The 24,582-nt window shown below is 28.4% G+C and overlaps 1 protein-coding gene across 1 annotated transcript; it reads left to right on the forward strand.

Annotated features, from left to right (window-relative positions):
* The first annotated feature begins 3,857 nt into the window (after positions 1-3,857).
* On the forward strand, positions 3,858-9,661 carry LOC148572870 (uncharacterized). Its single transcript, XM_088504810.1, has 2 exons — positions 3,858-8,647; positions 9,272-9,661. The coding sequence occupies exon 1, from the start codon at positions 4,280-4,282 to the stop codon at positions 8,627-8,629; it is 4,350 nt and encodes a 1,449-aa protein (XP_088360936.1). The 5' UTR covers positions 3,858-4,279; the 3' UTR covers positions 8,630-8,647; positions 9,272-9,661.
* Positions 9,662-24,582: the final 14,921 nt, after the last annotated feature.

The raw sequence follows: 24,582 nt of genomic DNA on the forward strand, positions 1-24,582 counted from the left end.
AAATATTTTAGGCTTAACTAAATTTTTTTTTTTATGAAAATATATTATTTTGCTTGGGTTCCTGTAATTTTTAACTAAAACTAGAATATTTATTTTGGTCATTGTTCTCAACCGTTTTTGATAAATATTAAATAATGATGTAACATATTAAATACTTGCATAACAAATTCAAATATTAGCCTTGGCCTTAGTATTTGGAATTTTGTAGAATATAAATTAAGAAGCGTTTTCAGAATAATACTTATGTTTCAGTAATTTTATTCATTGATTATAAAATATATAGATTAATGATTAAAATTATGAGGAATGCTAGGGGCAGCAATGTTAGTATTTTGTAACAATCAATTGGTCATCAATAGTATTTTTAATGGTGTGAGATTACATCTAATGATTAGAGATTACTCACTTTTATTTTGATGGTTAAGTACTGACCAGAAAACACAAAAATTTATAGTTCTTAGACTTTTCCAAAACTAAATTCCAAATAAATTGACCCAATAGTCCAATCAAATTTAGGACCAATACAAGTTCAAAAAGAAAAAACTTGGGACCAATATCAAAGTATAGTAATGTGAAGATTATCCAATAAAAAATTGACCATAACTGAAAAATTAGAAAGAAACATATTAGGAACAAGATATTTCAGAAAGTCCAACAGCATATTTAAGTTGGACTAAGCAGTTTTCTCTCTTCAGACAAGAAAAGAAAAACCAGTAATTTTTTAATAAATATTCTTTTTAAACCAAATTAGGATTTTGGACCAACAACATAAATTCCTTAGCAATGGCTTAAGAAAAAAATCATAGAAAATATTTTGTTTTGTTTGTATTTTTTTAAGTGTTATTTATTTTAAATTTTTATAAAAGAATATATGAAAATAAAATAATTTTATCGTTTATACTTTTGCTTCTTTTATAATTTTAGAAATAAAAATTAAAAATATAAACACAAATTAAGCATATGCCTTAGGACCGGACATCTACCTCCACTAAAATAGGAATATAAGAGAGATTTTTTGTATAACTTTCCCTTTTAAAATATCTTTCACTATATATAATAAATTAAAAAACATTATGTACAAAACTTGAATCGAAAATTTTTAAAATTAAAATATGACATATATTTATCAACGTGAATATTATTACATATATTTAATTTATAAAAAATTAAATCAATAAATAAGTTAGTGCTTATTAATGAAGTAATATAGTATAAAAGCAATAGTGAGAAGTTGTGAGTGCAGGTTCTGAAACATAAATATCTTAGGAATCAATCTGGTATGAACGAAAATAGTAGAAATTTTTCATCGGCTATCTGAAAGAACATTGTTAGTGCCTATGAGCATCTCAAAGAAAGGCTTCATTGAAATATTGGAGATGTCCACAAATCAATTTGGTATGATGAGTGGACTCCTTTTGGTAAGCTTTGCAACCTTGTTCCTTGTGTACATATTTTTGAATCAGATTTTATGGTGGCTAATTTGTGGAAAGGGGTGTCTTGGGAAGTTGATAGTATTACCACGCCTATTCCGCATGAGATTAAGCAGTTTATTTGTGGTTTGAGATATCCTAATTCGACTGAGTTGGAGCCACAGTGGGAGTGGTGGCCTCCAGCAACAAAAAAGTATAGTGCAAGTGAGGGTTATAGATGGTTATTAAAAAAAACATTAAATTGGAATGTCAATAGTAATTGGAATTGGTTGTGGATACAAATATTTCGGAGAAGTTCAAATTTACTATGTGGCTTGGCTTACATGATACTCTACCAACTGAGACCTTTCGATTCAAGCGGCATTTAGCTTTTTCAGATATGTGTAAGAGATGTAACAAGGCGCAGGAGACTATGGAGCATTGCCTTAGAGACTGTGAACGATCAAAGGCAATTTGACATATGTTGGATCCTAGTATCCTGGACTCGACGGCTGGTACTTCTCTTGAAGAGTGGTTTTGGAAGGCCTTGGCTAACAATGAGGTGTCCTTTGGTGCATGATTTTGGTGGATATGGAGACATAGGTGCAATGACATATTCAATACTGACAACCCTTGGACAGACTACAAGGTTGTTGCCTTGGCCAGAATTACTACCAAGGACTTACAGGTTTACAGGAATCAAAACAATGCCTTTAGGTCTCTCCGAAATTGCCTGTGTTGGAAACCACCGGAGGCAATAGTTTTAAAGTTAATTGTGATGCAAGCTTGTATATGGATTTAAATTTAGCGGGATTTGGGTGTATCATTAGAGATTCTAAGGGATATTGGATCTCGGGCTGCTCTAGAAGCATTCCTCCTTGGTCTATCATCAGATGTGAATTATTTGCTGCTTGGAGGGGGTTGGTTTTAGCTTGGGATTGCGGTTTGAGGGATATTATATGTGAAACGGATTGCCTTAACATTCTGCCCATCATGCATGAGCTTACAAGTGGATATTCATCTAAAGTAACAGATTTGGTTCACAAAATTCAGGAACTTTTATCTCGTCCTTGACTTGTTCACGTTGAATGGGTGTCCCGAAAAGCAAATAGAGCTGCGAATTGGATGACTAAATATGGTGCCAAGAGTAACTCTAATAATGTTATTTGGTCTGAGCCTTGTGTTGATCTCCAGCAAATCATCCGCTCAAATATAGGATAGTGTTTGTTTTGTTTCTTTCCATGTTTAGACACCAAAAAATATTATAAAAACAAAAAATAATAAAATCTTAAATAGTTATTATAATAAAATCTTTATTCTTTTAACTCTATTATTCTCCCTCGAATTTAATAGGATTTTAGAAATCACTTCAAGTTTAAACTTGCATTTATTGAAGCGATTAATAGAAAGGAATTTAATAAAAACATCTACTACTTGATCAACCGAACCAATATGAACAACATTCAAAAGCCTTTGATTTACTATTTCTCGAATGAAATGCAAATCCAACTTGAAATGTTTTGTCTTGCTGTAAAGAATTAGGTTGGCTGCTAATACAACAATACTCATGTCACAATATAAAATTAGAATTGATGGCAATTGAACATGTAACTTCTATAACAGATTTTGAATCCATATTAGTTGGGAATCCGCCTCAGCCAAGCTTCTATATTCCGCTTTTGTGCTACTTCGGCTCACAGATGCTTGCTTGTGGTTAGACCAAATCACCAAGTTAGCTCCAAGATACAGCAAAGTCACAGGTGAATCTTCAATCGTCCAAGTCTGACCTCTAATCAGAGTCCGAGAAAGCAAAAAGAGTTAAAACAGTGCTAAAATGAAATATCAGTTCTTAATCCAAAGATGGTTGAAGAACTAATAAAAATACGTATTTAATTCTCAACCTTTTTGATAATGTTATTTTATCGTGGAGGAAAAAGTACGTGAATATGAAAAATTATACTTATAACATAGCTACATGAAATAATTTTAAAAGACAATTGAAAAGATATATTTTTTTTTTGAAAATATAGTCATGTTTTATTCTATTTTTAAAATAAAAATATTTTATTATTTATCTCTTTATTTTTATAAATTTGCAGATGAAATATGTGAATACCTAAAATTTTTAAATTTGATTCAAATAAATACCATAAAAATACAGATCAGATCCGATCCATAAATCACTCTATTTGCTCTTTAAATTAATCGTCATATTGAATTAAACACCTAAATCTTGTAAATATAGATAGGTAAATACTATGATACCTAAAATATGGTGCCTAACTTACTAAAAAAATAAAGAAATAATATTTAATAAATTTTAAATATTTTATTTTTATTTTATATATTTTACTTTTTATTTATAAAAACAAGTTAGTCAATTTAAACATTACACTAAAAAGACACCATAAAATCCACTTATAGATATCCGACTAATATCAGTCCCACATAAACACTAAACAGTCACTCATATTCAATACACAGAGAAGGTCTTAGAAAATAGAAAGGTGTCAACCTGTACCTCACAGCTCAAATGCCATAATTTTTTCATTTTTATTTAAAGATCTTGAATTGGAGTTTCTACTAACTTAAAAAAAACAAAGCAAGCCGAAACGGCAGCGGATCGGAGTAAGTGACGGCGGCCTGCCTGCAGGACTGACAGCGACGGCGTTAAAGAGGGTCTTGCGAGTTGGCGCTAGCGACAGCTCCGAGAGATCAGAGGAGTAGGACCGAGCAGCGAGCGAGATCTCCAGCGACGGCAAGAGCAGCGAAAGCAGCGACGACGGAGGCGAGAAAAGAGAAGCGAGCTGCGAGTCCGACGAGACCAGTAGAGTCACACCTTTCGAGAGGATTGCTTGGATCTCTCTTCTATGGCGGCTCTACTCATGAACATGGCAGTTGAGCTACTGTATAGGGAAGGACTTCCGATGGTAGATGAAAGCACGTCATCGACGATAAGGAATATATATAAAATTCTCCTACAGGTCAATGACGATGTAGAGGGTCGTCAAGTGAGGGATTCAGACGTGAAGAATAGGCTGGAAAGAATTAAGGATCTATGCTACGACACCGTAGACATTCTGGAAGGACTGAAAATTCAGAAGGCTAAAAAGGTTCACTTTCTAAACCACCCTGCTTCTTTACTAAATCCTCTTCGACAACGTGGCCCCCGTAAATTGGAGGAAGTCCTCAATAAATTGATGATCCTATGCGATAGTGACAAGCTGGGACTCAAAGCCAGCTTGAATCAACTAACACTCGATAGGAGGATGTCATTACAGTCTCAATGCGGCGAGGTAAACCGAACTCGATTTGCTAACCTGAATTTACATGGTCGAGAAGGTGAAAGTTCAACTTTAGTTGATAAATTGTTGAACACAGACGGTCATATCAAGTTCATATCTGTTGTTGGAGAGGCTGGAATAGGAAAGACTGCATTGGCCCGTCTCGTCTATAACAATGAAGAAGTGATCGATCATTTCGATTTAAGGGAATGGATTTATGTCTCCAAAGAATTCAACCTGTCTAAGATCGCTCTGTCCTTGTTGGAAAATCTGACGCATGATATCATACGCAGTAAGTTTGGATTGGAAAGCTTGTTTCAGACAAGTGTTGAGATGATTTCGGGGAAAAAATGCCTTATTGTTCTGGACGATGTTTGGAGTGAAAACAGTTACGATTGGGAACAACTAAAGATCCTTCTCAGTCATGGGGCTTCTGGGAGTACTTATTTGATAACGACTCCCAAGAAGGCAGTTGCACGAGCAGCAGGATCCAGAGAGACAGAGTTCCTTCCTCTGAGCTATCTTTCAGATGAACATTGTTGGTCCATTGCCACGGAGACAGCATCCATACCGACAGAGGAGTTTTCCATTGAATTTCGGTCAGTTTTTGCACAGAAGTGTCTCGGGTTGCCTCTTAATGCAAAGTCTCTTGGTGATAGCTTGAGGTCAAGTTTAGGGACTGAAGAAGAATGTACAGAAGTGGTAGAAAGGTATGTCCCGAAAGCAATAGACTCCGATGAAGAAGAAGAAGAAGAATGGGGACTTCATAGTCGTTCAATTCGAACTGAGTGGGAGAAGAGAGCAAAACAACCTACAACTTCTTTGGTTCTTCAAGCAGCAATACATGGCCGTGATGATGAGCTAAGTGATTTGATTGCAAAGTTATGCCACAATGATGACCAAGTCCAAGGTATTCAAACAATTTCTATTGTAGGAATTGCTGGAATAGGAAAGACTGCTCTAGCCCAACTTGTGTACAACAGTGAAGTCGTGCGCCAGTATTTCGAATTGAAGAGCTGGGTGTATGTCTCACAGCCATTCAATCTGAAAAAGATTGCAAGGGCCATGTTGGAGTGTTTTACATCTGATCCGATACATGGGCTTGAATTGGATAGCTTGTTTTTGAAAATCCGTCATCGCATTGAGGGAAAGAGATACCTGTTTGTCTTGGACCACGTTTGGAGCCAGGATTATCACAAGTGGGAACAACTAAAGAACTGCTTAGATTGCGGGGCTCGTGGAAGTACCCTCTTAATAACAACACGCAAGATGGATGTTGCACGAGTAGCTGGATCCAAAGAGATGGACATCATTCACCTGAAGAATCTTAAAGAGCAGCACTGTTTGTCCATTATCAGGGACGAGTTATCCTTCTTCTCCGATCCAGAGAAAGTCTCCAGGAGATACTGCAATTACATTACATTGAAGTGTCAAGGGGTGCCTCATATTGCAAAGTATCTTTGTTTTATCTTGCGTCGTGCACCTCCTTTCTCAAAACAGTGGCAATTATTAGAAAGGGACCTCTCAGCAGCTACAAGAGGAACTCAAAACCCAATCATGGAAGATGAACTTGATAGCGATTTGAGTTATGAAGAGGAGAGCGAGGAGGAAAAAGCAAGGCAACCGACGACTTCATTTGTTCATGCAGCAACAATACATGGACGAGATGATGTTACTGGAGCTTTAATTGAGAAGCTGCTTAGCAATGATGGTCAAGCCGAGCGCATTCAATTTATTTCTATTGTGGGAGGTGCTGGAATAGGAAAGACTGCAGTGACACAACTTGTTTACAACACTCCTGAAGTGGAGAATTATTTTGATTGCAGGGCATGGGTATTTGTTGGCGAGGAATTCAATCTTAACCGGATCATAAGGTCCATTATAGAAAGTGTGACTGCTAAATCATTGAATGAGACTGACCTCGAAGCACTGTTGTTTAAATTTCGTCAAACTTTTGATCATAAGAGATGCCTTTTCGTTCTGGATGACATCTGGCTTGAAGATGATCTCCAATGGGAAGAACTAAAGCAGTGGTTCCATTTCACCGATCTGGGAAGTCGCACTTTGATTACCACAAGAAACAAGGGGATTGCAGACAGAATATGTTCAGAAACAAACATCGTGCTTCTCGATCCTCTTTCTGACTCGGCTTGTTGGTCAATTATCAAAGACTATGCATTTGGTCATTCAGTTAACGAGACAAAAGCAGAAGAAATGTTCAATGAAGTGGGAAAAGACATTGTACAGAAGTGTAACGGCGTGCCGCTGATGGCGAAATCTCTTGGTAATATCTTGCGTGGCAAGAATTCCATAAAAGAGTGGCAACAGGTATTGGCAAGTGAGACATGGGATTCAGCAGAATTGTTGTCTTCAGTTATGTTGAGCTATCTTTCGATGCCACCCGAATTGAGACAAGTCTTATTGTATTGTTCAGTCTTTCCTAAGAATCATTCCATAGATGTGGGCAAGTTAATCAAACTGTGGATGGCACAAGGTTTTATTGCCTCAGATGAAAACGAAATGGAAAGAGAGGGGTGGAAGTACATTAAACAATTGTTAGACCGCAACATCTTTGAAGAATTTAATCAGGATAGTCATGGTTGCTTCAAGTGCAAATTGGAGAGTGGAATGAGCGACTTAATCCATTTTCTTGCAAAAAATGAATCCCACAGAGTGCTTATTGACTATATGAAGGAGGCTAGAGTGGCTGATGATACAACAATACTTCGTCATTGCACCCTAATCATTGCAGCTCAATCTTCTCTGCCGGAGCCCATTGCCAATGCAAAGAAACTACGCACTTTGATGATTTTGTCTGAGAATTTCTTTTCAGATCCAACGACCCTTGCTAGAGTACTGAGTCATTTGAAGGTGGTCAGGGCATTGGACTTGAGCTCTTGTTTGATCAAAGAGCTTCCATCAAACATTGGGGAATTGTTACTTCTAAGGTATCTTGACTTATCTTTTAACCGTGATTTGAAGAAGTTGCCTAAAGCTATTTGTGGCTTGCTTCATTTGCAAACTTTAAATCTAAATGGATGTGATAGACTTCAAAAACTACCAAAAGGCATAGGAAATCTAATCAAGTTGCGGCATCTTGAGATTCTTTGGACGACAAGTCTTAGCTACTTACCAAAAGGGGTTGCAAATTTAACTTTGCTCAGAACATTGAGTCGTTTCATTGGGAGTAGTGTTGCTGGTAGCAAAGCATGCAATCTTGGAGATTTGAAAGAGCTAAATCTCATTCAAGGGTCCATCACCATAGATGGTTTGGGAGGTGAAACTTGTGCTGTTGAAGCTTCAAAAGCATGTTTGAAAAATAAGAAAGACCTGCTTGGCTTGGAACTGTGCTTTTCTTCTGTAGGTTCAGAGATTAACCACGACGAAGGTGTACTTAATGCATTGGAAGCGCCTCCTGAATTGCAATGCCTTGAGATATTCTTTTATCGAGGACAGTTGTTGCCTGATTGGATGAAAACATTGAGGAATTTAAGGCACCTAGTGCTTGCTCATTGGAGTAAATGCAGTATCTTACCCTCTCTTGGGCACCTGCTTTCTCTTGAATCACTTGAGATCAGGTATATGCCTAATGTGAAGATTGTAGGCTCTGATTTTCTAGGATTGTCACCGGACAATGCTGTCAGCTGCGACCAAGTTTCCTCATCAATAGTTGCATTTCCCAGATTGCAAAAGCTTTCCTTTGAAATCATGAATGGCTGGGAAGACTGGTCTGGCAACAGCAACCATGCCAATATCATGCCATTGCTTTCTGCTTTGTCAATTGAAAACTGCCCAAAGTTAAGGACACTTCCACAGTATATACTGGAGAAGAAAGATTTGAAACGTGATATCAAAAATTGTCCTGTTCTGGAAGCATACAACAATAATAGCAGCAGCACCAGCAACAACAACCACCATATTGTCTTATCCAATTAGTTGGAAGTAGATTTTAAGGTAAATTTCGTTTCCATTTTCCATACCATCATTTAGTAAACACTAGCAGAGTTGTTCTATAGTCTAATTATTATTTTGTTCTTAGTAATCTCTGCACTCTGCATGGCATGCAGAATTTTGTTCATATTTTCAGTTGTGCCAGTTTTAATGGTGTCTGCTGCATAATAATCGAACATATCTACTAAATACTTTTATGAGTATAATAAGCTCTAGAAGATAAGTTTAGTTCAGAATCAATGATTCTCTGGTGTATGTTCAATCCATAAATTTAGTAAGCTAGTCTGTGTGTGGTTACAGTGTGTGGTTAATTACTTCATTTTTGGTTTTTCATAAGCCTGGTTCTTAATACCTGCTTTAATCTAGATAACTTCTGTGATGTGAAAGAGTCATTATAAAAATTAAATAGTCTAATTAACCATAGTTAGAAGCTAGTTTGAGGATTGGTTAACTTTCTAGAAGTTGATGATTACCAATGACACTCACTTGATCTATTCTTGGCTCATGCGTGAAAATCCTCTCACTCTATCCCTTATTATTAATTATTGGATATACCCAGTGTTAAACTACAAGGAAACATCCACGTTGTTATTGACTGATTTTGTTGCCCTCTTCCTGTAAATGAAGGTTAAGTTTAAAGCGGTTTCCAACCATCCATGGCGTTTCTAAAAGTATTTGAAAGCTACAATGACTGTGCAGTCTCCAGAGAATGTTGCAAGATCTGCGCGTGTTAAACTTTTTGTGCTCTCTATATTCAAAGGGTCTTTGGAAAGTGGAAGGTGATTGAAGGTCTCCGGAGCCAAAATCAATTTCTCAAAACATTGTTCTGATACTAGGATGTAATATGTAACTATTAACTACGGTTATATGCTTGCATGACTTATTTGGCTTGCTTTCTATGTTCTGTGAGGTTTCAGTTTCAGTTTCACTATGTTTTTACCCTCTGATGTTTGTTTCCTATGAACTACTAATACCAGACCATGATTTATTTGTGTGATGGGAATATGATTTATTTCCTATGTTTTCAGTTTGCATTAATTTTTAAATGGTGTGTTTTATGGTGCATATAAATTATACATGTTTTAACTTCATATAAAAGTAGGTCTCACTTCTCAACACTCGTATAGTCATATTTAGACAAAATTTATACACACTATCAAATTGTCTTTTTTAAAAAGAAAAAGCTGGTGAATTATTCTTAAGGTACCAGGTACTAAACCAAGCAAGCTAGCAAACTGAGTGTTTTGCGACCACTATTTAAAAAAATTAAAATGTTTTTATTTTTTAAAATTTAATAATCTTACATCAAATGAAAATTTTTATTTGGATTTTATCTTTTTGTAAGGGCAAAATTAAAATATATATATTGAAAAGGAGGTATAAAAATAAAATCTTACGCTCATTTTTACATAATACAAAGAAATTCTTATCATATAACAAGTTTCTCAATTACAAGTTTGACATTTATAAAAAATAGTACATTTTAATTATTTTTATCACGTACGATAAAAATATTTAATTTTTTAAATAAATAAAATAAACAATAAATTTATTATTATAGACACGTGTGAGTTAATTTATATATATACCTTATTATATATTTCTTCCTCATCATGGATGAATTTCTTATCAACGTATCTCGTCTTTGGTACAGGCGAGATAAGTAAAAAATAATTAGCAGTATTTCTAGTATGTAATAAGATAAAATATTATCATCATTCTTGACATATCTCATCCATATTAAGAACAAAATTGTTTATAACAATTTCATGCGTCCTAACTAAGGACGCAATACATGTTTAAAAAAGTTATTATATGTGCAAATATAATACACATGGGATAATAATTTTTAGTTATATAAGGAGCTCGTTTATATCATTGTAACTCTAATATCTTTTCTTCAATTCTCTTTACATATTTTCTGAAGATATCTAATGGTGAGTATGTTGTTATGAGTGTTTCCGTAAATAGTTGTATTAGAAACGACGACGAAAGAGTGTTGTTTGAATGTCCAAACCCGGTGTTATTTCAAATCCTTTGGTTCAACCATATGTAGGATTTGAAGAATGATAAAGATGGGAATTCTAGGTCGAAGGAAGGTTACTAGAATTGGGTATAGGTTCCTCTTTCCTTTGGCAAACTGATGCTTCAAGTTCAAGCTTTTTTGGATCATAGGTGATGAACACATGCATGCGATGTTTAAGGCTCATGAGAGAATACTAGCACACCAAATAATGAAGTTATACATCGAGGTTGTTGATATTTAGTCCGTCGATATTTTTACCCTTGGGGCCACTTTGTTGTATTACGCTACATCAAAATATCACATGGAGGAGGATTCTGAGTCAGATGAGGAGTATATCGTCGAGACCGAGGATTCCTTCGATAGCTTTGAGGAGGATGAATTTGTAGCGAAGACTTTGTTGGGACAGAGATTTCTCCTACCCACACTGATTGCTGTTTCTAACCTATATATCCAGTATACCTAGCCACTATCACACACTGCAATTGCTTGCAGCATGTACATCGGCTAGTATTGAGTAGGGTAGATATGTCAATGTTGTATGTAATTATGCATGATGGAGTCTGTGTTCAACGTGTACAAGATGGACTAGTCGCCAATTGTGGATGAGAAGTTATGGCTAAAATGGCATGGTACGAAATTGTGATCCAACCCAATTATGCGATGAAAGGTTAAGGGTGTCTACACGGATTAGAAATGAGATAGATCTTGTTGAACGTCAGAAAAAGCGTTATAACTTGTGTAGGCAGATGGATCACACGCATAGAAACTGTTCGAACGCACTCGCGTAGAAGACCCGTGGTTATATATGTTAGTTTGTTATTTATATTATATTTCATATTGTCAGACAATTTGTCCTTCTTATATTGTGTTGTTTTGTATGTCTTTTTTTATATTGTATTTATGTTTCAAAAATTATTATTTGTACTAGTACGTTGTATTAAGTAAGATACTATAAAAGTTTTTTTTTAAACATATATCTTGTCTTTGGCATAACAAAATACGTTAAAAATAATGACAGTATTTTATCTCATATGCAGATTAGATCTCGTTTATGTTAGAGATGAGAAACATTAATAAGAAATTCGTTTATATTGAGGATGAAATATACAATAAAGTGTATAAATGTAAATTAACCTAAGCGGGTCTATAATATAAATTTGATATTTATTTTATTTATTAAAAAAAACCTAATAATAATAATAATAATAACTTCTGCATAGATTGAAAACCGTTTTTCTATCAAGAGCATATACTCATATAGGAAAATAAAATATTTTCTTATCTTTGTAAGATGTATTATTTTTTGGCATTTCTTTGTATATATTTGTTTTTTAATATAAAAATGAACGGACTTGCCAAATTTTTCTATAGCCTCATCCAAGGGTGGCAAATGGACATGTCCACCCCATCTCACCAAAACTCACCCTAGTCCATCTAGTCTAAATGTACCGTTCCAAAAGTGTACTCGTCTCCACGTTTTTGGCAGGCTGGCATCTCGAAAGTGGATTTTATTTTTTCAATAAAAAAAACCTTTAGTTATAGATTGAAATTTGAGCAGAAGCAAGTTTTTTTATGAGAATTAAACTGAAAATTTTCTATGACCAAAAAAAAAAATGAAAATTTTCAGTTTTATCTTGGATCTAAAGCAAAAAAATAATAAAAAAATAACTCATCCAATTATGCAACAGTATTAATTTATCACTAAGTTTTATTTTATTTTTAATTTAAATTATATTATATCTAAATTTTGTATGAAAAAATTAGAAGTTAAAAGAATGCACTATTCATAAGTGCCACACTCTTTTTTTTTTCTTGGTCTTGAGTGCCACACTCTTGATATAGAACATATAGAATAATAAATTGGGCCAACCGAACTCAACCCAACAGTGATACACGGGTCAGATCGACTTGGATGTGAGTTCATGCAGCATGTATCCGACTTGACTTGCACTCTGTTTGGATTAATAGAAAATGTAAGGAAGAAAAATGTAAGGAGGAAAAATAGATGGAAACTTCATTTTTTATTGATTGGATGACAATGAAAATTGGAAGGAAAGAAAAAAAAGTGGCGTGGGACCACTCTCAAGTTTTCTTCTCACTCTTGCTATGAAAATGGATGATAATACACAGAGTGAAAGTGAAATTATTAATTTATCCATAGTGTTAAAAAAACAAAAGAAAAATAAAGGATTTTAATGTAATTTCACTCGGTTATGATTTTCTTTCTCTTCTTTTTTCTATTTATTTTTTCTTCATCCAAACAACATAAAAAAATATCTTTTTTTCTTATTTTCTTTTCTTTTATTTTCTTTTCTCCTATTTTCTTTCCTTTCATTTTCCATCATCCATCCAAACAAAGTATTAAAGAGCAAGCCGAATATTCCCTTCACTACTACAGTTATCAGTTATCACCACTAGTGGCTCACCAGGCACAATCACATCTGTTGAGCCACTTTTCTATTCAGTTTAAGAAATTAAATTTTTATTTTTATTTTAAAATTATAAATTTAATGATAATTAAAAATAAATTATAAAAAATAAAATATTTTAAGTTATTTAACATGTAAAATATTAAAATAAATAAATTTAAATTAAAAAATAAAATTAAAAAATATTAATTTATTATTATGTGTAACAAAATTAATATAAAAATTTATTAATATTATTTAAAAATTAGTAATTTATAAATAATATTAAATTTGTTTATTTTTTTAATCTTATTTAATTAGAAACAAATTTAAAAATTTATATCCAAAATATTTTTTATCTCTATCCATAATTTTAATAGATAAAAAAATATATCTTTTTAATATTATCTTAAATATCTTTAATTATCTTTAATTTTATTATTTTTTTAAGATTATTAATTTTTATTTTGATTATATTATCTCATCATATTATACACTATCCTTTTTCTTATCATTATTGTTATGTTGCCTTGTTTTATTCTCTTTTTTTTTGTTTTCTTCTTCTATTCATCCCAATCGTTATTAATTATCACGATACCATTATCCAAACTCTCATTTTTGTTTATTACTTTGATCTATAACTATCATGGTGTTAACTTTTGAGTTATTAAAGATTTACTAAAAAAATTTTTTTCTTCTTTGATTTAGATATCTAGATGTATACTTATTATATAGATCCTTATCATTTTTCAAACTTACTTGTTAAGTCATATTTTATTACCTTCAAATAAAATTTAAGATATTAAGTATTCAGATTTTTTGTTAATCAAATTATAAAATTTGTCAACAATTGTAAAAAAATAATATCAAATATATTATATCTTCTTAAAAGAGTAATATTATATAGATTTAGCAACTATTAACATATACAATTGAATATAAAAATATTACATTGTTGAATATCTCCCCTACTCTTAACACTTATTTGTAATAATTTTTAATCTTTTTCTAGATCTAATATGTCAACTTCTATGTCTCTAACTAATAAAATTTTTAAAATTTTCTTAAAGTTTCATTTAATTTCAAAACAAAATTATAATTTTTATATTGTTATTTTTTCTAATATTTTTAGGAAATTAATTTTTATGTTTTCTAAATTATAAATTTGAGATAAAAAATAAAAATTTTAATAAATAATAAATTATTAATAAATAAAAATAAAATATTTATAAGTTATTTAATTTTTTTAATGTATAGAACAATAAAATTTAAATTAATTTAAGTATAATACTAAAATTATTACGTTAGATAAAAACTTATAAATATTTATAAATTTATTTATTTTTTCAATCTTATTTAATTTGAAGCAGATATAAAAATTTAAATTTAAAGAACTCTTCTTCTCGCATAATTTTAATTGCTAAAAATTTTTTCTTTTAATTTTATATTCAATATCTTAAATCATCTTTTGTTCCATTATTTTTTAAAAAAATTAATTTTTATTTTTATTATTTTTTACCATTCCTCGTACACATATTTATCATTATTTTTTTTAATTAAGTGAAATAAAGATAGAGAGAAAGTACTACATGCACTCCATAGAATAAGGAAGAAGACAACATGGGTAGAAATGTGTCCGACACGCGAACACGATAACTCAGTAAAGTGTCTGTGCTTCATAGTACACTATCCTTTGTCTCATCATTATTATTATGCTGCCTTGTTTTATTTTTTTTTTCCTTCTTCTTTTATTCATCCCAATCGTAATTAATTATCACCATACTATTATTCCAACTCTCATTTTTGTTTATCACTTTGATCCATAACTACCATTGTGTTAACTTTTGAGTTATTAAAAATTTGCTAAAGGAATATTTTTCTTCTTCTTGGATTTAGATATCTAGATGTATACCTATTATATAGATCCTTGTTATTTTTCAGACTTACTTGTTAAGTCATATTTTATTGCTTTCATACAATATTTAAGATATCAAGTATTCAGATTTTTTGTTAATCAAATTATAAAATTTACCAACAATTATAAAAAAATAATATCAAATATTTTATACCTTCTTAAAAGAGTAATATTATATTGGCACTACTATTTTAGCTACAATTAACATATATAATTGAATATAAAAATATTATATTATTGGTGAATATCTTCCCTATTCTTAACACTTATTTGTAATAATTCTTAATATTTCTATAGATATAATATGTCAACTTCTATGTCTCTAACTAATAAAATTATTAAGATTTTCTTAAAATTTTATTTAATTTCAAAACAAAATTGTAATTTTTATATATATATTTTTTAAATATTTTAGGAAATTAATTTTTATGTTTTTTAAATTATAAATTTGAGATAAAAAATAAAAATTTTAATAAATAATAAATTATTAATAAATAAAAATAAAAATAAAAATAAAAAGTTTATAAGTTATTTATTTTTTAATGTATAGAATAATAAAATTTAAATTAATTTAAGTATGATACTAAAATTATTATGTTATTTTTATATGTAACAATTAAGATAAAGATTTATAAATATTTATAAATTTATTTATTTTTTTAATCTTATTTAATTTGAAGCAGATATAAAAATTTAAATTTAAAGAACTCCTTTTCTCACATAATTTTAATTATTTTTTTATTTTATATTCAATATGTTAAATTATTTTTTTTTATTATTTTTTAAAAAAAATTATTTTCATTTTTATTATTTTTTATTATTCTCCATACACATATTTATCATTTTTTTTTTAATTAAGTGAAATAAAGATAGAGAGAGATTACTACATGTACTCCATAGAACAAAGAAAAAGACAACGTAGGTAGAAGTTATGTGTAGAATAAAAAAGTAACTGTACAAAGAATAAAGGAAAATTAACTAATAATTACATTTTTGACCAAATTTTAAGACGAAAATTATATTAAACACTATTTATCAATAAGATTAAGATAGAAAAGTGAAAATTGGACACTAAACTCCCCTATTCTCTTTATATATTGTTATACATATTTAATTTAAAGCACAATAAGATATTATAATAATATCTATAACAATATTATTTAGAACAATTATGGAAGGTTTATCGAATTAAAACTTAAGAAAAAATAAATTATTATTAATTAAATAAATATACAGAATTCTTACCTATATTTAGATCATTCGGTCTATTACTTGGACCAACTATACTGTTATTATTAGTATCTGCATATTTAGAAAATTTGTTATTAGCACGAAAATATATTGTAAAAGATAATTCATATTAAATGATATACTAACTACATAAATTTATTAATGGGATGTATAACTTAACTGGCACGCCTTCGAGGTATTGCTGCCTCTGTTCTTCGCTCATGTTTTGTCTTCGTCGACAGGCATAGTCTTGCCAAGTCGGTCGACCACTTCCATTGGTATCCTGTCAACGGTAATTAATCAAAACAAACATATAAACATAGTTTCACACTTTTATTTAACGACAAAAAACAAATTATATTAGATGAAGTGAGAAAGATGCATGAAAAGATGGATGAAAAATGAAGGAAGTTTTTTTAGTAACAGCAATGTGAAGTGAGAGAATAAGGGAAGAAATAGATAATTATTATAAAAGTTACGGGATTTATAAAATAACAGAAGACGTGAATGGAGATTTTGTAATGCCGAATAACTGACGTGGGGTAGGTTATTAAGAGGGATAGAAATAGAAAAAAAAGTTTTGGACACCAAAACAGGTTTTGTCATTATATATACTAGCGGCTCAACAGAGCCGCTTTTCTATTGTTTTTAAGAAATTAATATTATCTTTTTGTTAATATATTATTCATTTTTTAAATTTATTAGATAAGTATTTTTTTATTTTAATGTTGATGTGATTTTATTTATATTATATTTTATTAAAATTAAAATTATTATAAACTAAAATATCATTCAAAAAATAATGACAATAACATTATTCTGATTCAAAAAATTATATATAAATCAAAATACATGTTAGTTATTTACAAAAGATAATTTTTACTTAAATATTATGAATATTTATATTTGTCTTCATCTTTTTTAAGTGGTAGGCCAAAATATAAATCTAAATACGAAGAGTTCTTTATTTTTTTTAAAATAGTGAAAAATAGAATAAATGAGAATGCTTATTTTTTTCGTTTTAAATATCAAAATATAAGAATAATTAATAAATAAAATAGGAGATTATAAAAATTGTGTATCTGACAAAAATATTTCGTAATTCATCATACATCTTCTTATCAATAACTTCTTTAGCCTTAAAAAACTGTCAGATTTATTGATCATAAAAATAAATATATAAACCCTTCAAGATTATTCAATTAAAAATGATGTGTAATAAAATCAAAATAAAAATTTAGAAACATTATTTACAAATTAACTATTTATAAACGTTATTAAGTTTAATTATTTATTTTTAATTCGTATTTAATTTGAAGCCGAGATAAAAATTTATATTCAAAGCACTCTCTATCTTCATGCATAATTTCAATTGTTAAAAATATTTTATTTTTTTAATTTTATATTTAATTTTTTAATTATCTTTAATTTTATTATTTTTTCAAAATTATTAATTTATATTTTTATTATATCCCTTACTATATCAAACATTATTCTTTCTCTTGCTATTATTTTCTATACACATACCTGTATGTCATTGTCTCATCGCCGTTATTATTATTATATTACCTTGTTCTCTTTTCTCGTTTTTTCTTTTTCCTTCCATATTCTATTCACCCGACCGTCCGTAATTAATTATCACAAAGTATTATTATTGCAAATGTTAATTTTGCCTATCACTTTGATTTATAACCATCTATTCCGTTAACTTTTATGAGTTGTTGAAGTTTCGCTAAAAAAGTAAGACATAAAGCATTTAATTTTATATTTAATTTTTAAAATTTTTTAATTTTTTAAATATTTTATTTTTCTTTTTTAATTTTATATTTAATTTTTTAAATATTTTTAATTTCATTATTTTTCTAAATTATTAACTTATAATTTTTACTATATCCCCTTACTATATCAAACACTATTCTTTCTCTTATTATTATTCTCTATACACATACCTATCATTGTCTAATCGTTGTTATTATATTATTTTGTTCTTTCTCGTTTTTTTCTTCTCCTTCCACCGTCTATTCACCCCACCGTAATTAATTATCACTATTTATATGTTACATCTTTTATATGTTAATCAAATAACTAGTGCCATATGCCAAACAAATGATATTATAGAAGTCAAAATAAATTATATTTTTGTAATATAATTCATTTATTTTAGTTTAATTTAAAAATAAATATTCATGTACTCAAATTTCAAATATAATACTTTGTATAATTAATAATTTAAAAATTAAAAAATAATATTATCACATATAAAGTAATTTAAAAATCCTTAAATTTAATAAAATATTAGACTTTTTCAATTCATCATTGATAGATACAGACATATTTAAAAACAAATACACATAATATGAAAAAAATTAGTTCTTCCTTGGCAAGAGAAAAAGATAGAACACTATCTTTTGTACGTGAAATATTGGGAACAAATTAAAAAAAAAAAAAGTAAAAGAACCATGAAAATATTAATTAGATAAGTAAATTAAAGAGAAAAATAATAATAACTGCAATAAAACTAAATAAAATTTGTAACGATGGATGTGATGAAGTCGATAGCGTTGAAGGTAAAAAAATAATGGCAGCAAGAGAAATATAACAAAGTATATTAGGAGGTAAAAAAAAACCAGTAAAAGAGATGAAATTATAAAAAAAATAAAAAAAGATATATTTTTTATGGTTATAAAAAAATTCTAATAGAATAATTAGAATGAGGCTAAACTACTGGATAGACCATCAGAGTACAGTATTCACAGATATACTTAAAACAATACTATACAAACAAAGACCAATATAGAATTAAACAAAACATAATTTAAATGAATACTTCCGAATATAATAAGATCTATACAAAAAAACTATTTATCACCACTGATTAAATACTTGTTGGCTTCTAATTATTTTTTTTATTTCATATATGGCCTCGAAAATAAATCTTTTGACATCGTCTTTACCTAGTTTAAGATGTCAGAAAAACTCATTTAAATAATTGTGCGGTACAGAGAAGAGTTCATAAGATAAAGAAGAATCAGACCAAAATAAAAAAAAAAAAAAGAGAGATCGTGGGAGTAAAAAATTGAATAGAAGTTACACGTGAGTTTTTGTAACTGTTAGTAAAATAAGTAACTGTATAATATTTTTGAATTATGTTAGTAGGGTTAAAATAGAAAATAGAAAATTGGACACCAAACCTCCATGTTTTAGCATTATATATTGTTATAGATATATATATATATATATATATATATATATATATATATATATATATATATATATATATATTAAAACTTACATGGCTCATGAGTTAGAAACATAAAGAGAAGAAAATCATTATAAAGGTTAAAACAATAAAAAATGTATAACATAGTTTTTAGGGCAAGTTACTTAAATAAATAGAATAGAGAAAACATTTACCCAAATGTGCAAAACTGGTTCTTGTTACCTGCATGTGCAAAAAGCCATTTTTATGTAATCCGTGGCAACCCACCACGGTTTCAAAACGTGCATAAACAGTGGCAGGTCCCAGCGGATTATGGCCAAAAGATATAGAGTGTAAACCGTGGTAGGTCACCATGGTTTACGAAGGAGAGATGGCGTGCACCACGGTTTATGAAGAAACTTGTTTGCACATAAAATCTTGTGGGTCACGTTTATGTGTGGTAAATAATGGCCAGAAAACCTTGTTAATTTTATGTCCAAGAGACACAACTTATTTTTTATTTTTTTTATTATTCTTGTTAATTTTTTATAATTATATTTTTTATTATTATATTTTTCATCTCAAATTTTTTTAATGAAAAAAATGAGAATAAATTAGATTTTCATAATTTATTCTAGTTTATCACCAAGCAGAATTACAAGAACACAAAATTTTGTGTCCCTGTCCATCAGTGTCTTGTCCTATTCTATTTTCAGTGTTTTATCCTATTTTGTTGTTGAAAACAAAGACAGCCTAATAAATACACACTATATAGTACATCTTATAAAGAAAAAAAAAATCATCTATTTCTATTGAATATTTATAATAAAAATTTTTTGTTCTCTTTATGTATTATTGACTAATATATACTATAAAATTTTTACATGTATTATCAATTATTTTTTCATTATGTTTATCCCTATTTTTTATTTTACACTATATTTAAATATTTATTATACTATAAAAAATATTAATGAACATAATAAAATAATTACTTATTAATATTTTTTAGAGTACTCATTAATATTCTTATAATATAATAAATATTTTTATTTTAAATTTAACAAATACTAATGTATCAATATACACTTATATGTGAATTTATTAAATCTATATAAAAGATTTAATCAATAAGCATGTTAATGAATATTAATATACCAATATTAACAAGTAATTATTTTATTGTACTCATTAATATGTTATAGTGTAATGAATCTTTATTTTATAAATGAAAAAATAAAGATGAATATAATAAGAGATGTCACCTTAAGCTTAAACTAACTTTTGAGTAGTTTTTATAATTTTGCCTAAGATTTTGAAAACTTCATAAAAACTCAAAATAAAAAATAAAAACACAGATTCCAAACATTAATGTTAGTGTAATTTATTTTTAAAAATATTTTTTTATTTTATAATAGAAAAAAATCCAAAAATTTCATGGTGTTTATTATTGGAGTCTAATTTTTTTCTAATTTATTTTACACAACAAATTTTAAATATTTTAAATTTATTAAATTTCATCATTTTAAATTAAATATTAATTTTTTATTTTTTAGTAAATAGACATTAATTTTTTAAGCACTATAAAAATCATTTTCTTAGTATTATCTGATTTTTTTTTCTATTGTACTCTTTCTATTATAAAAAGCTGTTGTTGATAAGACATAATTTAAGATTCTGCTCATAAATTTATTGTGCTAATAAATTCATTTTCTATTGGACATAAAATTAATAAGGTTTTCTGGCCATTATTTACCACACATAAACTGTGAGTCACCACAAGGTTTTATGTGCAAACAAGTTTTTTCATAAACCATGGTGACTCTTCACGGTTTATGCACGCCATCTCTCCTTAGTAAACCGTGATGACCTACCACGGTTTACACTCTATATCTTTTGGCCATAATCCGCTGGGACCTGCCACGGTTTATGCACGTTTTGAAACCGTGGTGGGTTGCCACGGATTACATAGAAATGGCTTTTTGCACATGCAGGTAACAAGAACCAGTTTTGCATATTTAGGTAAACGTTTTTTTTATTCTATTTATTTAAGTAAATTGCCCTAGTTTTTATTTTGCCACATTTAAATGTTATATGTAAATCTAATAATTAATAAAAAATAATATTATCTAATATAAAATAGATTAAAAATAAAAAAGAGATTAACAAAATCAATTAACAAAATTCTTATCTTAGGTCACCAGATCATTTAAAAAATCAATTAACAAAGTTTTTATATTGCTACATTTGTTGTGTTATATGTCGAACTAATAATTAATAAAAATAATATTATCCAATGTAAAATAGATTATAAATAAAAAAAAGAAGTAAACAAAATATGTGTGAGAATTTTTCATTCTACTGATAGGTGTAGGCTTTTTTTATCTGTTATATGTTAATTATGTGACAAACAAATAATATAAAATTATAATTTTTTTGCAATACAATTTAGGAAATTAATAAATGTCAACCATAGTACTCTATATAATTAAATATCAAATCCAGTACGCTACATAATTAATAGCTTAGATAGTTTAGGAAATTAACATATTAATATTTTTAACGAATCTTTGATGGGTGGAAATTTTCTTGCGTCCTATACATATATATGCCAATCATATAACTTAGCCAATATGCAAAATAAATAATATTGTGGTAGACAAAATTAATAATTTAATTTTTTTTTTTACCAAAGATAGGAGACTCGAACTCGCAACCTCTTAATTGAATATGGGGAGACTATGCCATTTGAGATATTACTCATTGATTAATTTAATTTATTTTCAAAGTAAATATATTTATGTATTCAAATTTTAAACATAATACTCTACATAATTAATATTTTAAAAAATTTAAAAAATATTATTACAAAGTAATTTTAAAAAAATAAGTTAACAAAATATTTATGGAACTCTTTCATTCAATTAGTGATAGGTAAGGACATATAAAAAACATAAAACACATATCAAATAAAAAGAAACTGTTTTCTTTCTGCATCAAATTGATAAGACAAAAAAAAATATTTCTTTCTAAATTAAATTGATAAAAAAAAAATATAGTAGTATTTTCATACGTCAAAAGTTGAGAATAAATTAAAAAGGCAGAGGAATGATTGAAAATATAGATTAGATAAGTAAACTAAAGAGAAGAAAATATATAAGTGGATGTTATATGTGAAAGTAGTAACCGCTATAAAACTGAATGAAATTAACAACTGCAGTTGATGAAGGCAATGGAAGAAGACGAAGGCGAGAATGTTGAAGAAAGGAGAATAATAGAACAGTAAGAAAAATACAAAAAAGTAAAAACTAAACTACTGAACTAAAACTAACATAGAATTAAACAAAGCATGAAGATATTGATAGAACAAATGATATAAACTAAAACTAACATAGAATTAAACAAAGCATGAAGATGATGAAGAATGTGAAGATATTGATATTCATACCAGCTCATTTTCTTTTTATTTATTAGCAATTTGCAGACTGTCTTACATTTTTTAAAACTGTCATTTTAGTAGGAAGTTATTGGATTTTTCAAAACAAATTTTATGTCTATTTTGTCCTTATAATTTAGTTTCCAAAATAGTTTATTGTAGGATTAATATAGTCCAAAAAATTAGACACCAAAGTCATAGTCAATTCTCTGTATTGACTCTATATATTGTTGTTAGACGTATAATATATATGAAAAATAATAAATTAAAACTTACATGGCTCACGAGATAGAAAAATAAAGAGAAGAAAATAATCATAAAGATTAAAACAATAAAAAATGTATAACATAGTTCTTATCTTGCCACATTTAAATGTTATATATCAATCTAATAAATTGATAAAAACAAAAGGAGATACAGTACTGTTTTCATACGTTAAAAGTTGGGAATAAATTAAAAAAACAGAGAAATGAATAAAAATATAGATTAGATAAGTAAACTAAAGAGAAGAAGAGATATAAGTGAATGTTATGCGTAAAAGTAGTAACTGAATAAAATTTGTAACTGCAGTGGATGAATGCAGTGGATGGAGGCAATGGAAGATGTGTTGTTATATTTATAGAAATAACAGAACTGTTTTCATTTTAGTGGGAAGTTAATAGAAGTAACAAAACTGTTTTCATTTTAGTGGGTAGTTATTTGACTTTTTTGTGGGTTAATGATTTTTAATTAAAAACAAAAATGTATTTTTACTATTTTGTCCATAATTTTAGTTTGTAAAATAAATTATTTGAGGACAAATGATGTCTACTAAAATTGGACACCAAACTCTGGTATTGTCTTTATATATTGGTATAGATTTGTGGGTTAATGATTTTTAATTAAAAACAAAAATGTATTTTTACTATTTTGTTCATAATTTTAGTTTGTAAAATAAATTATTTGAGGACAAATAATGTCTACTAAAATTGGACACCAAACTCTGGTATTGTCTATACCTTTATATATTGGTATAGATATTGGTATAGATTATAGAATTATAGATTATATATAACCAATTCAAACGTGGGAATAATTTCCCATTTTATAAAGGAATAACTGTTTATGATAATCTGAAGTCATTTCCAAAAAATAATTATGTCATATTTATAATTCTATAAATACTCTAATACTTAGTTATTTTTTATTATCTATTTTCACATAAAATCTGCTTTAATTTTTGCTCACTTAAGTATTAAAATTTTTTGTAGGTATTCTAAATCCAAACAAACAAGTCAAGACCCCTAGCTTTAATTTTTTAGATTTCACATCTAGGCCCAAAACTCAATTTGATTTCAGGTGACACCTCAAAATAATATCAGTGAATCAAATGATCATTTTTAATAATTTTAAAAAAAATGTTAATTGTTTCATTTTAAATTCAAATATATAAAAATAAATGTTTTAGAATTTGAACCAATAACACAATTTAGATTTTTATTTTTTTTGACAATTATATATTTTAAAATTAATATATTAATTAAAAATAAAAATATCAATAAATTAATAAAATCGTATCTGATTTGTTCATATCATTTTTTTAAAATTTCATTGGCAGTGCATGCAGAATAGAAAAAAAACCTTGTCCCAATTTCGCACACAGTGGAAGTGTGAGTAAATTGCCTTGTCAATTTCACACGCAATTGCTGTGAAATTGTTTTCTCCCTTACTTTTGCAGTTTAAAT

This window comes from Arachis ipaensis, chromosome B2 (assembly GCF_059453495.1).
Source record: "Arachis ipaensis isolate K30076 ecotype BB chromosome B2, ASM5945349v1, whole genome shotgun sequence".
Taxonomy (NCBI): domain Eukaryota; kingdom Viridiplantae; phylum Streptophyta; class Magnoliopsida; order Fabales; family Fabaceae; genus Arachis; species Arachis ipaensis.